General features: G+C 32.4%; 1 protein-coding gene across 3 annotated transcripts in view; it reads left to right on the top strand.

Annotated features, from left to right (window-relative positions):
* The window catches only part of LOC129222140 (serine/threonine-protein kinase 11-interacting protein-like), a 74022-nt gene that overhangs the window by 21499 nt on the left and 36386 nt on the right, over window positions 1-16137 (top strand). For all 3 annotated transcript variants that reach the window (XM_054856594.1, XM_054856593.1, XM_054856592.1), the window contains exons 7-9: window positions 6130-6233; window positions 11989-12120; window positions 15249-15582. In XM_054856594.1, coding sequence (XP_054712569.1) covers window positions 6130-6233; window positions 11989-12120; window positions 15249-15582 — 570 coding nt within the window. The remainder of the gene's footprint in view (window positions 1-6129; window positions 6234-11988; window positions 12121-15248; window positions 15583-16137) is intronic.

Here is a 16137-nt window from a genome sequence, read left to right as displayed (position 1 = left end):
GTCTTTTAGCATTGCTTTTATCCCGTCTAAAGCTGTCTTGTTGAAACGTTCGCAAATCCCGTTTTCCTCTGGCGTATAAGCATTTGTTCTTTGGGCTTGAATACCGTAAGAACTTAAATACCGTTCAAACTCTTCATTGCAAAATTCGCCCCCGTTGTCTGTACGAATGCTAACAAGTTTCTTTCCCGTTATTCTTTCCATTTTCTTATGATAGTGGATGAATTTGCTTAAAACTTCATCTTTTCGTTTTAAAGTGTAAACAGTCACGAAACGACTAAAATCATCAATTATCGAAAGAAAATATCTACTCCCACTTTTTGATGGCGTTGGTAGAGGACCACAAACGTCCATAAAAACTAACTGTAGTGCAGAATTTGAGGTCTTAGGATTTGATTTAAAAGAAATCCTAGTTGACTTAGCTAGAATACAAACTTCACATTTTTCGTCTGGTTTTTCTATTTTTGGAAGACCATTCACGCTTTGATTTTTACTAGTATCTCGGATGTAATCATAATTTATGTGACAAAATCTCCTATGCCAAAGGTTAGAGAGTTGATTTTGTTTAACAGTTCCAGCATTTACGTTAAATCCGACTTCCGTTTGTTTATTTTCTACAATTTGCGTTTGTTTAACAGTACCGGCATTTACGTTGAATCCGCTTTCTACTTGTTTATTTTTTGCAGTATCGTACGCAAACGGTTCTACATAGTATAAACCCTCTTCTCTCCGTGCATAAAATAGCTTTCGCCAATTATTGAAGAACACGCAAATTTTTCCTTTACTACCAACAAAATGTGCACCGGCTGCTTCTAAACGTGCACCGGAGATTAAATTTCTTCTCATGTTTGGGTTGTATAAAACGTTTGTTAACTCTATCCAATTAACTTTCCCGTTCATTTTTACAGCAAATCTCACAGTTCCTCTTCCCAAAACTTTACTATTAGCATTTCCCACTGCCAAAGCCATATTTACATCGGAAATTTCTTCGAAATTTTTCATTAAGTTCTTGTTATTACAAAAATGCGTTGTTGCCGCACAATCAAAAATCCAGTGAAACTGATTCCTATTACAATCTTTACCTGCTCCTGATTCAGAGGTCGAAATGTAACTCTCAACTAACATCGAATATTTATCATTGAAGTTCGAAAAGTTATTACGATTTACGTTACTTTTACATTGCGCGATCAAATGTCCGTATTGATGACATCTATGACACGGTCCTATTAACTTTCTATCCTTCATATTTTTAACAAATTTAGCATTTCCTTTGTTTTCTACTACTTTTCCTGTCTTCTTGCTTCTATTAGTAATATTGAAAGCACTCACCTCAGGTTTTTCATTGTCGGCTTTTACCTGTTTCAGTCTACTTTCTTCTTTCACCAGCTCCTCAGCAATCTTGTTGATGTCAAAATCTTCATCACTCCAACGGTAAATTAGTTGGATTATACCGGTATATTCCGGCGGTAAATGCCTAATAACTTGGAAACCTTGAAAAAGCGAATCTAAACTATGGCCCACGTCATACAATTTCTTCACAGCTAATTTAACTCTAGCTATAAAAAGACCCATTTCTTCGTTATCTTTATAACGGATGTTAAAGAATTCATCCAAAAGTTGTATAACTCTCGCTCGCGTTTTTGGTTCAAACTGAGCTTGTAGAATCTCCCATGCTTTTTTGCCATCTGCAGTGTCTTGAATAAGTGGTCTGAACTCAGGCTTTATAGCATAATAAAGTGTGGTGTAAGCGCGATCCTGCAACAGGAGAAATTCGCTACGCTCACGACTAGTTGCCTTTTCATCTAAAGCGACTACTTCCCCTTCAATAAATTTCCAACATCCTTTATCGAGAAGTAATACCTTAACCTCTATTTTCCATCTATCCCAGTTCTTTTTGCTGAGCAGTTCAAAACCTTCGGGGAGCAAAGCCATGGCTGTAAAGCAATGTTCAAAATTTCTAACTTAAACTTGAAAATCTTCAGACTTTAAAAAGCTCATAAGATTTTTCAGTCCTTACGGCCCCCGAAGCCGATATATCTCTCAAAATGAAATATTGCAACATGGGCACGGCCCATAACCTGTTGACATAAAAAAATTCCTTTCCTGAACTTTCCCAACGTTCTAAGCCCATGTAGCAGTTGTTTTTGAAAGGAAAACTAATGTTTAAAAACTCGTCGTTTATTTGAACACTCAATCAGAACTATTTACAGGATAATAAAAATAAAGAAACAGAATCGCTTAAAAACAAAAACGATCTCCATCTATCAACTTGATAGTCACCCTCACACACTCATTCCAAACACCACCTCCTTCCATCTCAATGCACGTGTCTTATGCACGTCGACTCGGCACGTGCCGATCGCCGATTGGCGATGACGTCAATCGCGTCAGCCCGCACCCAGCCGACGTGCAAGAACGAATTTGCATGGGAATCAATAATTTTTTCAATAGCCAACACGAACACAGCACGAACCTCTCACTAGCACGGCTAAATGCAGACTGAGCTGCGCAACGCTTTGACCCCAAGATGGCCGCGCTAGCCCCACCCCTAGCGGACACAGACGAAAACGTAATCTACTTTCTGGATAGCCCTCGTATGAATGTATTAAAATCTATACTAATAATATAAAGCAGCAGAGTTTGTTTGTTTGAACGTGCTAATCTCAGGAACTACTGGTTCAAATTGAAAAATTCTTTTTGTGTTCAATAGTCCATTCATTGAGGAAGGCTATAGGCTATATAACATTACACTATTACTAATAATAGTGGAACAGCAATAAAAATGTTATGAAAACAGGAAAATTTATTTATTTTTTTTAAAAATAAGCAGTAGTTATCAGATGAAGCAAAGTGTACATAGACATAACAGATCAAAATTTTTTTTTTCAAAGTTTATTGAATGTATCTAATATGTCATTCTTGTAAATAACTGCATTTAGACAAAATTATCAAACTATCTAATGCATTAATAGGACTGATTTCATCTTCCATGATGTATCAGCAAAAAGTTTAAATTCATTCCTTGCATCCTCTCTTGTCACTTGTTTCAGCACCTAATTTTTTGTCATGAATTTTGATGTAATTCGAGTAACAAATTTTAACTATTTTTGAAAATTTATTTCAAAATACAAGATTAAAAATAAATGTAAATTAATTTTAAATTTTTGAAAAATGGTCTCTTAAGGATCTATTATTGTACTAGAGGACCCAACAGACGTTGTTCTGTTCAAACTTTGTAAATTGAAAAGTTAAATAATAGTTAATAAAAGTTAATAAAAAGTTAAAAATAAGTAAAAAGAAATTGTTTTAAGCTGCTTGGTGTCAGAATGCATATATTTATTACAACTTGATTTATCTAATGCCCACTGAGCAGTTGTTTTATTAACTATTTATTATTATCAAGGATGGGAGAAATCCCATCCTTGATGGCTTGTTCCTTCAGCCATACTCAAATGATAAAAAGAGTCCTCAGATATTAAGTGAAAAAACTAACTACCCATCTAGAACAAACGGGAAATCCCGCTGCAACATCCCCCATATGAAAAAGAATAAAACAATCGAAAGGATATCATTTTAGAAAATGATAAAGGTAAAAACTGTTCTCTGAATAAGCGAAAATCACTCATCCCCCCCCCCCCTGCCGACGTAAAATAAACACATTTTTCAACTAAAATGGCTAAACACTCTTTAAAAACGAAAAGCAGTTCTTTGCAATTTGAAATATTTTGCCAAATAAACAAAAAATACAATAAATTACATTAACAGTAGCTTTAAAATGTAAACAAATGATCATGCAACTCTCTTGTTTATAGACAAAGTCGCCAAGCCACCGCATTACTATAAACTAGCCGATCAGTGAGGGAAGTCAACTCCGACCGATTAGTGGTTCGATCTTTTGAACGAAAACTTTTAAAACTTCATATATTGTCTAATTTGTTCTTTCCACCAAAGATAAAGATCTTCCATGGCACTGATCTTTTGTGTACGGAACTACTCTGTTGTTATTTATATGGATGAAAATAAAATTTATTTCGTCTTTAAATTTTATCTTCTTTTCCTTTAATAATGTACAGATTAGTTTGATAATCCTTAAAGTAGTCTTAACATTGGTGCCAAAACTCAGATGAATTTGAACTGAGAAAGAAATGTTGCTTGGTATGGTACTTTCTGATCATTTGGTTAGGAAAACCTAAAGCACCGATTCGGTCACATGGTTCAACTACGACGACAGAACACACGTTTTGTGTGAACCTTACGGTACTTTACTTTAAAATATACCTCAGGACCTAAAATCATTGCTTTCAAGAAATGAAGGCACCACTCTTTCTTTCTACGTTTTATCTATTCTCAATTGACATATCACAGTAGGAAATTTCATTACAAAAAGCAGAGCTGGCTTTCTTATTGTCCTTTGGCAACGGGTCAAATATTTATTTCAATTCTCGTGAAAAAAAAAACCTTAAACTTATTTAAAAAGAACTTTAATTAAAATTTACTTTGAAGAGCCTTCGGCTAACCATTATGGTACTCCCGTTAGAAGAATCCACAGCTCTCTTACATCCACGCAATCATCTTCTGCTCCAAAATAAAGCCATGCCCCCAACCTGGGAACTATCAACATACCACACCAGAGGATAAAGGGCAGGGCCCCAGGTGCCTCAAGCAACGAACTTATATTTCCATGGCTGTTCTCGCTCAACAATAGGTTAAAATAAATATTCATCATTTGGGAGATATAATCATCCAGTGCAGTGTTGCCAGATGGTCAAATCCAGATTTCCCCAATTCCCTTCCAACTTTTCCCCAAAAAGCGATGTTTTCTACCAAAATTCCCCAAATGCAAAAATTATTTTTCCACTAATATTTTCATAAAATGAATTGACTTCCTCCAATATTTTTGTCTCTTGAAAATTTTTTTCCCCCCAAATAGCCAAATTTTCTTATAAAATTCCCCAACTTTTTTTTTCTTCACGTTTTCGCTTTTTTTTTTGTCTTCTTTATCTTTATCTTTCTTTATCATTTCTAATAATAAAGCTAGAAGTCTCTCTGTCTGGATATCTCTCTGTCCAGATCTCTTTCTGTCTGTCAGGATCTCAAACGCGCATATAGCGCCAAGACCGTACGTCTGATTTTCATGAAATTTGGCAAAGAATTAGTTTGTAGCATGGAAGTGTGCACCTTTAAGCGATTTTTTGAAAAATTGATTTTGTTCTTTTTTTATTCCAATTTTAAAAACATTTTCCCGAGCAAAATTATCATAAGGTGGACGAGTAAATTACCATGTTATCATAAAGTGGAACCGTAACGTGGGCAAGCCAATAGGTGAGAAATTCATTATGCATTATTTGTAAATATACAGGGGGACCAAAAGACCTTTTAATTTTCTACTACGGGCAAAACCGTGCGAGTGCCACTAGTCATAAATACAAACGCCTGACCGAGAGAAAAGAAATAACCAAATATTTTTTTTCTACTCGCATTTACTACTCTGCTTCTGTATGTACATTTAAACTATGATTTTTGTATAGATTTATCCATTATTATTAGACACTCTTCCATCACACTTATTTTTACCTGTTTCACGTATCAACTAGTTACTCACGCAGAACATTAATGCAAATTCCATAGCATAATATTCCACATAATGCAAAATGCGAATTCCATAAAAGCTAACCCAACGCTGTTTGATACAAACAATGTTCCCACTACTTCTTGACGGGAATTTAAATACGAAATTTTTTTTTTTCTGGAGGTTTGTTTTCCCCAAGGAAAAAATTTTTCCCCAAAGAATTCCCCTCAAAACCCATTTCCCCAGAGAGCACCAGAGTTCCCCAAAATGGGGAATTTCTCCCAATCTGGCAACACTGATCCAATGTTTAAATTAATTAATTAACAAAAACGTTTCCGATTTGATCCATCACGCTTCGAAACCATGCTTGCCACAACTTAATTCCACCCAAAAAAATTTATCAAAATCAGTCCAGCCGTTTAAAAGCCTTATGGTGACAAACGTCCACACAGAAGATTTTTATATATTAAGAATAAACAGCATAAGATTAAATTTTTACAAAATGTGTTCAAATGTATTAATACTTTTTACTATATATATTAATAAATTGTCTATTGTTATAGGATTGGAATGTTTATTTAATCTTGAAGAGCTTGATGCTGGTTACAATTTACTCTCAGATTATTTTTCTCTAATTCCAGTAGAGAAATTAAAATCCCTTAAAATGGTAGGGTATTTTTTTAGTAAATTTAAATGTTATTAAATGTATATATTATCTGTGCTGGTTAATGATAAGACAGAAAGGTCACATTATATACTATATTAGCGTGGTCCTTATTTATATGGAATTTTTTTTTTTTCAGAGTTCAACAAGTGAAGCCCCCTAAATTTGTGACACTAAAATAAAAAGTAACATGTGCAAAATTTGAACTCGATCGGTCAATAATAACGCGTGCCCCTAGGCCGTTGAACTTTAATACTTTTGAAAAATTTCCCACAAATCTTCGAGTTTTTACTTCATACCCAGTACATCGTTTCTCCCAGGTTTGCAAAATATTTTTACAGTGAGGTAGCACCAAAATTAATCTTTTAAATTACTTTCTATCATCTAAAGATTTTACGTTGAATAAGAATAAAATAATATTTTAGAAACTTCCCTACACTGTTCTCAATGTATCTGGATTGTGTGCATTTTTTTCCAATAGTTTTGGACGGCCTGTAAAATAAATTGCTTTTGGGACTCATATTTGGTAAATTGGTTGTGAAATTCTTCGATTAACTGTGCTCCTCTTTGAGTTGTATCATTCACAATTTTCAGCATTTTTATGATCTCTCTTCCCTTTAAATAGCTTCCTTCATTTTGCCATGAATCAGGGTCAAATAGGAAATAATCTTTTAGTATTTGTAACTTATCCCCAAACTGTTTTATTGACTTGTAATTGATTCTATAAAGAGGAAGATCATTACTAAGAAAATATTCTAAATCAGCTACTGTTATGTGAAATTTGTTAAACAGTCATCGGACAGGTCTTCCTTATCATTAGCATTTTTTGAGTAGTCTTTTCCTATCTTCAAAATTAATTCTTTCATCCATTATAGACAAAGCTACTAGATTATCCCTAAATACCTTAAGTGATTTATGAATTTTCCAATTGCTGCTTCTGCTGTTTGTTTTAATTTTGTACGCCGCTAGTTTTTTTAGACATGTTATATTATTTAAAGGAGCCTCAATTGGGTTGCTGCGAAAAACCATATCTTCATACAGCATTTAATTGTGAAACGCTCTGTAAAACAACATTTAGGGCTTTCTTTTCATGAAAAGTCAATTTAAACTTTCCTAAATATATAAATTTTTAAACAAATTCCCTTTGCCACCCATCTGACTCGGGGATAAGCTCCAGGTTGTAGAAAACACATCGCTCTAAGAAGGACTTCACCATGAATACAAGTTATAAATATTTTCTGTAATCTTAAAGGGAAAGATCTTTCTCAATTCCACTTTTTCCGAACAATAATATGTGATCAACTTCATCTTGTAGAAATTAAGCGGTATGTGTACTTGATTGAAATGTTATAAGTTCTGAATGATGGAGATCTTTCCAAAAAATTTTGAAGCATCGAAATAATGGAATATCGGGTCTAGAACTAAGAAAGGCAAAAACTTCTTTAAAGACACTCTGCAGTACGATTTCAAGTGCATAATGATGGCAATCCAAATTTAATGCATCACCGTTCGGTTTATGCTCTAAAAAATTGCATGCACAATTTATACACCGGTATTGCAAGCCGTTGTATGAAACACTACAGCTAGAATAGTTAGCAATAAAGAGCACTCATCTAAGATGAGTGCTCTTGGCCCTTATACAACTGAAGAAATATTTAAGGAATTCCGAATAGCTGATCAATATTGGGACCTGAAGCTATCACTGTAAGCCTGTTGGTGTTGTTTTCCAGTTACATCTGGATGTAGCTTTGTATTCCAGTGAATAACTATCAACTCGAAATTTAAATTCATGAAATTTGATTTTACCTCTTGAAGATTTTCTCTTGCTCTCTTAAGGGATGTACGATTGGTCACAAGGTCATTTAGATTTAAATCTACTGCTTCTACATAGGCTGTTAATAAAGGAACTGCATTTTTATCCCTAACATGGCATTTGTCTTACAGTGATGAAAGACGAGCAGATATCAATAGTTGTCAAGCTTTTTTGCGTTGTGGTAGACCAGATGTAGAAGAAAAGATTCAACAGGTTAGGATAGATACCCATTTCGGTTTCTAAATCTTGTGAATCACAAGAAGAATTTGATGATAATAAAGGACTATGTACTAAAATAGAAGAAAATTAATTAGAAGTATAGATTTTTACATTATTCCGATCTAGATTTTTTTAAAATTTATATTTTAGATATGGGATATACAGTATATTTTTATGTTAGAGTAATCAAGGATTTTTCAAAATTTATATTTTAAAAATTGCATAAGCATTTAGCTATGTTTGTAACTAAAGAACAGTAAATTAAAATATAGTTGCCATTACTTTTATTTATAGCATCGAAACCTTGCAACCCTATTTGCCACACCTGTTTCATACACAGGAAATTTCGTAAATCAACACCCCCAAAGCCTGGAGGGGGCAATATGTTTTTTTCAAAGATCATTGATTAATGGCCTAGACCCTTCATTAATGGCCTTTAGAATCATTTGTGTCCATCTTGGTGGAAAGAAATGTTCCCCTTCTGCTTGGTTGGAACAAGTGCAGAAGTGCAGTATACTTGACCCATGTACATGTACCCTCTGTAACATGTAAAATTTTACAGAGTGAAAGTGAGAGAATGGTCGGTCTGGAATTAGCAGCATCTATTGAGGTTCAAAATTACTTTAAATATTAAACTTTAGAATATTTTTAATAAAAAAGAGAGAGTCTGCAATTTTTTTTTCCAAAACGCAAAGAAGGGACACATGTTAATATTCATGGATATACTTTAAATTTTGCAAGGATCATTTATTTGTTTAATGGAGCAAATTGAGGGGGCGTCACGTAACATATCTGCAACTTCAAAAATAAGGACCACCCTAATATGTATAGATGTATTACAAATTACATTATTTAGCACTCCTAAAAAATTTGTTTCACTTTTGATGTGCTTATTTGCTCATATGTCCGTTGCATTTAACTTTGCATTGCATGAATTCAGATTATACTTGAAAAATAGTTAATTAACTTTCCATGTGGAGAATTGTAATTCAGTTTATCAAAATGAATAAAATTCCATATTTAACTGCAATTAACGTATAAAATAAAAAATTTTGACATAATGTTCAATTTTATACAAAAGAAAAAAAATTTCATGCATTAATGATAGTTTCATACCCCTATATAAAGGAAGAAAATTTCATACCTGAATGATAGTTTCATACAGGGCTGTGGAGTCGGGGTCGGACTGATTTTGGGTTAAAGGAGTCGGAGTCAGAGTTGTTAGAAAACAAGCCAACTCCGACTCCGGGTTTCTTTTTTTTCTTTACTTTTCAGACTCTCCTTGCATTTTTTAAAAACTGACTACCAATTGGTTCGATAAGAAGATACTAATGATAATATAATATAAGAATAACTAATTATGATATAATATAAAATATAATATAAGAAGATACTAATGAGAAAATAACTGCCCTTAACTTTCCGTAGCCGTCCCCTAGTTTCTTGCTTTTTAATTTAACTAATAGCAACTGTCAGCAAACAGTTTTGTTGCCTAACATTTTCAAGTAATCACTTTCAAATCAAAATAGAAATATAGTGTTTTGTTCGATCTCAGTTATAAAATAGTAAGAAACGAAACAAAATAGTAAGTCAAAGCCGTAGCTAAGGTTGAAATTTTTAAGAGTGATTGGCAAATTCAAAGAAGTTCTGGAGCAAAAGCACGAATCCAAAAGATCCGATGAAATAATTTAATGTTTTTTTCTTTATTAAGACTATTTCTGTAAGCTTGGTTCTCATTAAAAAGTATGGCACAAAATATGTAAATGATTTCTTGATTACAACATGCAATAATTGCAGTTAATCTTAAAATCTTCATTTTAAAGTTAATTCTAAAGCAGCCAATAAAATTTAAATTAAAAATTTAGCGAAGAAGAAATATAGGTATAGTAAAAGCTATTCGTACAAATTTGTACGAATAGCTTTTGTATACCGTCTAATTTTGTGTAAAATTAGCTCCTGTTGTACATGAGCAATATTTTCGTTGAAATTTTATTGATGAAATATAATTTAAAATATATTCGCAAAAATTTTCAGAATTAAAATATTTATATTTTTTATAAACTCTGAAATTAACTTTGGGTGTCATCTACCAGATGGGCATCACCCAGGCAAACCACCTCTCTCAAGAACTTGGATTTAGAAAAAACGCTTTTTTTCTCTCAAGTTACAGCTTTCAAAAGTTGAAAGCACACGATTTGATTAATATCTATTTGTTAGACATTAAAGGGAGGGGGGGGGGTGCAAATTACAGGTAATGCTTTTCAATTTTTTTTAAGGGATTTTAAAGTCATCTCACTTTTTAACTCGTAACTATTGGAAAATTTGATTTTTAAATTGAATTTCTAACGTTGTAAGCATCTTGGGCGAACAAAATGCGAAATTTTCATAAAAAGGAATTAATATTTCAATCTCTGTTTAGAGGTTTCCCCCCTTCCCCTGAAGGGAGAGAGCGAGTTGAAAAAATACACTTAAAAAAATTAAAAAAAGTTCGGAGTCGGAGTTGGAGTCGGGTGTTTCAAAATCCAGGAGTCGGGGTCGGAGTCGGCCATATTCCATCCGACTCCGCAGCTCTGGTTTCATACACCTATGAAGCTACTATTAAGAAAGAAATTTCATACCATAGTTTGTTTGTCTTTGAAACAACCAATTCTTCATGGTAGGAAAGTAATGCTGTTATGTAAACGTATTCGAACCTGTGATTTTTTTTCTGCTAAGGGGTGGAAATTCATGTGTTTCTATCTTCAGACTTGCAAAGTTCTTGCTTTATTGTTATTTCATTTTTTAAAAAAGTTTTTATAAAGAAAAATACAAGAATTTAACAAAAAAAAAAAACCTGGTTTGTTAAAAATGACTTCATATATTTTTGTTCTCATGTTTTATATTGTCAGCTGTTTAGAAAATAATAAATAATATAGAAAACTAATAGCAAATGTTTAGAGATTGTGACTCAATTTCGTAAATGCTGTAAGATAGTGTAGGCTTTTTTCTACATGAAAGCGAAAGAATCCATTCGTTATTTTCAATGTGCAATCTTTCTGCATCTTACACAAGATATGTATTTTTATATGTTTCAATATTTAAAAGAAGAAAAAGGTTACTATGTAAATACATTGTTTCTTTTTAAATATACATATATAATGGTAAGTAGCAAAAAATTAAAAATAAAAAACATTTAAAAAAATTGGGCAGGGGGAATTAAAGAAAAAGATGTAAACTAAGCGAAAAAAAAGAAAGGCTGCTTTGAGATTGAACTCATCAGCATTAGAAATCTCAAAGAATGAAGTACCAGCACTACAAAGCCCATAGAATGCTTGTAAATTATTATACCAGGGGAAGCAGATTTTGATAAGTAATCTGGAGATAAAAGCTTTTATTCTGCTAAATATTTTCGCTTCCCTAGAGTTTAAAAATTAACAAATAAAAGGTTTTTCAACTAATCTGCAAAATTCCACAATTTTCAAGCTTCAGAGTCACGGAATTCTCCAAACACCTTTTAATTCTTTTATTTTTGATCAATTACACATTAATATTTTCTTTGAACTTGGCTTTGACTGACCTAAAATGTATTCTGAAATTTTGTCTAAAGTGTGTTCTAATTTCTTTTTTTAACTACTCTTATCACTGATTGCAATATTAAATTGGTTTTATCTCATTGCTAGTTAAATGATTCTGAAAACATACCATCCAGTACTACAAATCGTGATACATTCTTTTAACATTTTATAGCTCAACTTGGAAGGAAATCCATTGTTCTTTCACAAATACCATAGAAGTTTAATTATCAATTATCTTCATCCAAATGTGAAGAGAAAAGGATTTCTTTTGAATGGAAAAATTTTGTCTGTCCCTATGAGTATGGTAAGAATAATAAACATTCATCTTTTCATAATTTTGTGTTATTAAACTCGAAATATTTCAAATTCTTCATAAATATTCATAGCAGAAATAAATGAAAAACCTACTTCCATGAATTGCATGAATTTTTTTTCCCTTAAAGTCATAGCCTTTAGTTGTTTTGTTATTATCAAAACAAAATATCTTAAAATGACCGAAAGACCTTTTTAGGATTTCAAACTTGATTTTTATCCGTACATTATCCTCATTGACTTTGGCAACACAGGTAATTTAGGGAGTTTTAAAAAAATCTAATCAGCCAAAGAATGTTTTTAGCCAGCTTACAATTATACAATACAATATAGTTTCTTTTTGCCTTGAATTATACTATTGTTTGGCTTAAAGTAAATGATTACTCATTATGCTGCTTAGAGTAGATGGTTACCTTTATGGTGAAGTGATAAAATATAGATCCAGTAAAGAAAGTTTTTCTTAAACAAAACTTCATTTTGAAGATGTTTTGATAGAATCTCCATTAATCATATTACAGTTAAACTCTCTTATAATGAGCCCTGATTTGACGGAAATCAGAATTACTTGGTTGGTACAATGCTAAGTCTATGTGAGTATAACTCACTTTTAACGAGGTAACCCCACTTAATGTGAATAATACTTTGTGATTCATAAAATTTCTATTGACTCCCAGCTCAGTTCAATCAGTCTTATAAAAATTCCTTTAATGCTCTAAAGACAAAGGAAAGTTGGAAATTATTTTTTTTGAAAATTTAGAGCAGAGAAGCAGAAGAAAATTCTACATTTGTTGAAGCCAATGTTACCACTTTCTAAGTATACTTCCGAAAACATTGTAGCTCAAATTCAAGTTAATGCAGATTAAAAAATAAAAAAAAAGTGAAATCCTCAAACAAATAGCATAAGAGACAATAAGGCAGTTCAATGCAAATTAACCGGAAATACAACTCAATTTCAAAATAATAGAATATCTGAACTGTTTGAACAAAACTTGTCCCTAAGTCAGGAAAAATGAACGCATGCAAATTAAAAAGAATAAAACACATTATTCATGAATGGATAAATATATTTCAACAATTTTGCAGTTATAATTTTAACAACTCATGGATGATTGGAAAATTAGATTGGTTTTTTTGAGGGTCAAAAAATTAGAATAATCTATTCAATCAATGTGAATTTTAAAAAGTAGCGAAAATATTTACATACCTTTTAACCGATCACAAGTATGAAGCTTGACTCCCGGATAATTTTGCGCCCTTTTAAAAGCCTTTTATTGCTCAAAATAGGTCATCAAGGCTATAAATAGGGAAAAAACGAAGCCACGCATTGTATCATTGCTTAAAGTTAGAAAAAAGCAATCCAACTTAATTCAAATGAACGTTTTACAATTTACGGTATGTACGATTTTAAAGAAATATAGATAAGGACACCCATATAAGGGGCAAGGGGGGGGGGGGCTCGAACCCCGCCCCCCTTTGAATTTAGAACTTCCTTGCTCTTGGTTCTTGTTTCTTTGCAAAAATGTAAAAACATTTATTCTCCACCCATTCATGAATAAGTTATTAAAAATGAAATATTTTAATGACTCTAACCTGTCCTGAAATCGATTTGCATGGAGAAAATACCCTCCTAACCCATGGGGAAAATATCTGAGCCCCCCACCCCCTTTAGAATTTTGCATATGGGCGCCCTTGAATATAGAAGGACTGAGCAATCAAAAAGTAACCAAAGTAAACGCGAGGTTGAAAAATTGTAATAACCTTAAGAGTTGAACAAAAATTAAAGTGAATCGTCCAAAATAATCATTTAAAAATGTTTCTTATGTCATAAGAGTTATAAAAAATCTACATATATTTCCACACCAATTAAACTTGGATGGTTGCATAAACTGTAGTTGCAATTGCAGATCTATGAAGTAAGACCAAATATAAACATGAAACAAAAACATGCATGACCCTCCCGGTGCAAAGAGAAGCTGATACTGGGACAACAAGGTTGGAAAAGCATTATATTCAGTGAGGAATTGCTTTTTGAAACATCTGTGAACAAAAAAAGTGTTTGAGTTTCGCATTTAAAAAATAAGGCGTATGAGAAATCTTGTGCAAGATGTTCTCTGCAATTTAAGACATTCTTTATGGTGTGTTGGTGCTGCGGGGCTACTAGAATTGGAAAATTGTATGTTCTCTAAATCAAGCAATGTGTGATTTTCGCTGTTTGTCAATAATACTGCATTATGCTTCATCTGAAGCACAGCAGTGACACATTTAGTCACACAATTTATCTTCAGCAAAATTCTACTCCATGTCACATCTCTAAATGGACTCATAGATTTCAAACAGAAAGAGGAATTTGGTATTAAACTGGTAAAACAACTCTACCAATCTCAAAACAATCTAGAATTTCTGGTACCGTCAAATCTAAAGAAAGCGGTTCAGCACCAAGTGCCCAGGAACAGAATTGAACTCATTGCCACATTGAAGAGAGTATGCGAACAGTGTCCGAAGCAATGAATCTAAATAGGTGGTAGAATCCGTGTGTAAAAGGATTAAAAAACTGTGTGTGTGTGCGTGAATCCAGCAAAAAAATGATGCATTCAAGTCTTGATATTGTTTTTTTTTCTTTTGAAAATGTTTTCCCCCTTGAGTTTGAATATTCTAATTTTTTGACTCAATGTAAAATCTCATCACTATAAACGTTTGAATTATTCTGTCTAAAATAATTTTCAATTAAGTTTATATATAGACTTTAAGGTCTAAGAAAGGTAGCACGTTCATTTCAACACCTAATTTTCACGAATATTTGGTTAGAATTCCTTTATTATGTTTCAATAACTTCCTTATGCCCTTGAGTAGTTATGCAGGAGAAGTCATGAAAATTAAAAAAAGAATTAGATTGTGACATGGTATTTTAAGCTTTAATGTGGCCCTTTTGAAAATTGAAATTTGGAGCTACTATTTTTTTGAAGCAAACCCTTCAATTGCCTAACTTACAGCCACTTCAGAAAACTTTGATTTTACAATGAAGCAATCTGAGAACAATGAATGAATGATATTTTTTTTATTTTTAATTTAAATTCCATTTCCAGGTTTAATACTAGTGGTAACTATGATATTATTTTATAGCTAGTCGATCCTCTTGACCCAAGTCCAGATAGTTCACCACGACATCAGACATCAATTAATACAATGGTAGGAGAAGTGCCAAACATGTCTCATATTCCAGTATTAAATCACAAAGCCTTAGAAAACATGGCTGAAGTCTCAGGTAAAGATGATAGTGATGAAAATAGTGTTTCTTCCTGTACAAGTCCAAAAGTCGCAGAAGTTATCCATGCAGAAATCAAAGTGTCGAATAAAGACCGAAAGAAATCAAAGAATTCTAAAAGAAAAAATAAGTTGAGTAAAGTATCCATTGTGGAACCAGACAATGATTATGTAGAGGTCAAAAAATCTGATGGTAAGCCTATATAGTGTTTTTATCTAGCAGCAATTTCATTGCAATTTTTTTAATTATAAAATTTCATTGATTTTTTGTCATGTTTAAAAATAAAAAGAGGTAGTTAAGTTTAAAACGAAAACGTTAGCCAAATTTTTAGGGTTGCTGTCATTTTTAAAAATTACATCACTATGTTTTGTTCTTAAGTTAGTTCTCTCATTGCTCTCTTATTTTAGCATTAAATTTGTATCTCAATATATTTTTGATTGGTTTCTTTATAGGGGGAGGGGGGAAGTCTTTTTTTTTAAGTATTTAAAAAAAATTTTGAATTTTAAACTTTTCAGCCGACTAATCCAACTTTTTTTTTCCTTTTATCATATTCAAATTGAAACTTCATCAGTTAATTTGTCAATGAAATAACAGCAGAGTTTTTCAAAAGACTTCTGAAAATTCAATGGTTATTCAGTTTACATTTTTAAATATAACTTCACAAGAAAAAGCTTTTTGAAAATTACAAAAATATTATATTTCAAGCATTTCTTCACTAAAAAACTTCTAAAGCATGATATGAACCCA

Source organism: Uloborus diversus, chromosome 5 (assembly GCF_026930045.1).
Source record: "Uloborus diversus isolate 005 chromosome 5, Udiv.v.3.1, whole genome shotgun sequence".
In the NCBI taxonomy this organism is placed as follows: Eukaryota; Metazoa; Arthropoda; class Arachnida; order Araneae; family Uloboridae; genus Uloborus; species Uloborus diversus.
Note: the sequence above shows the minus strand (reverse complement) of the source record. Positions and strands in the feature narration are given on the sequence as shown.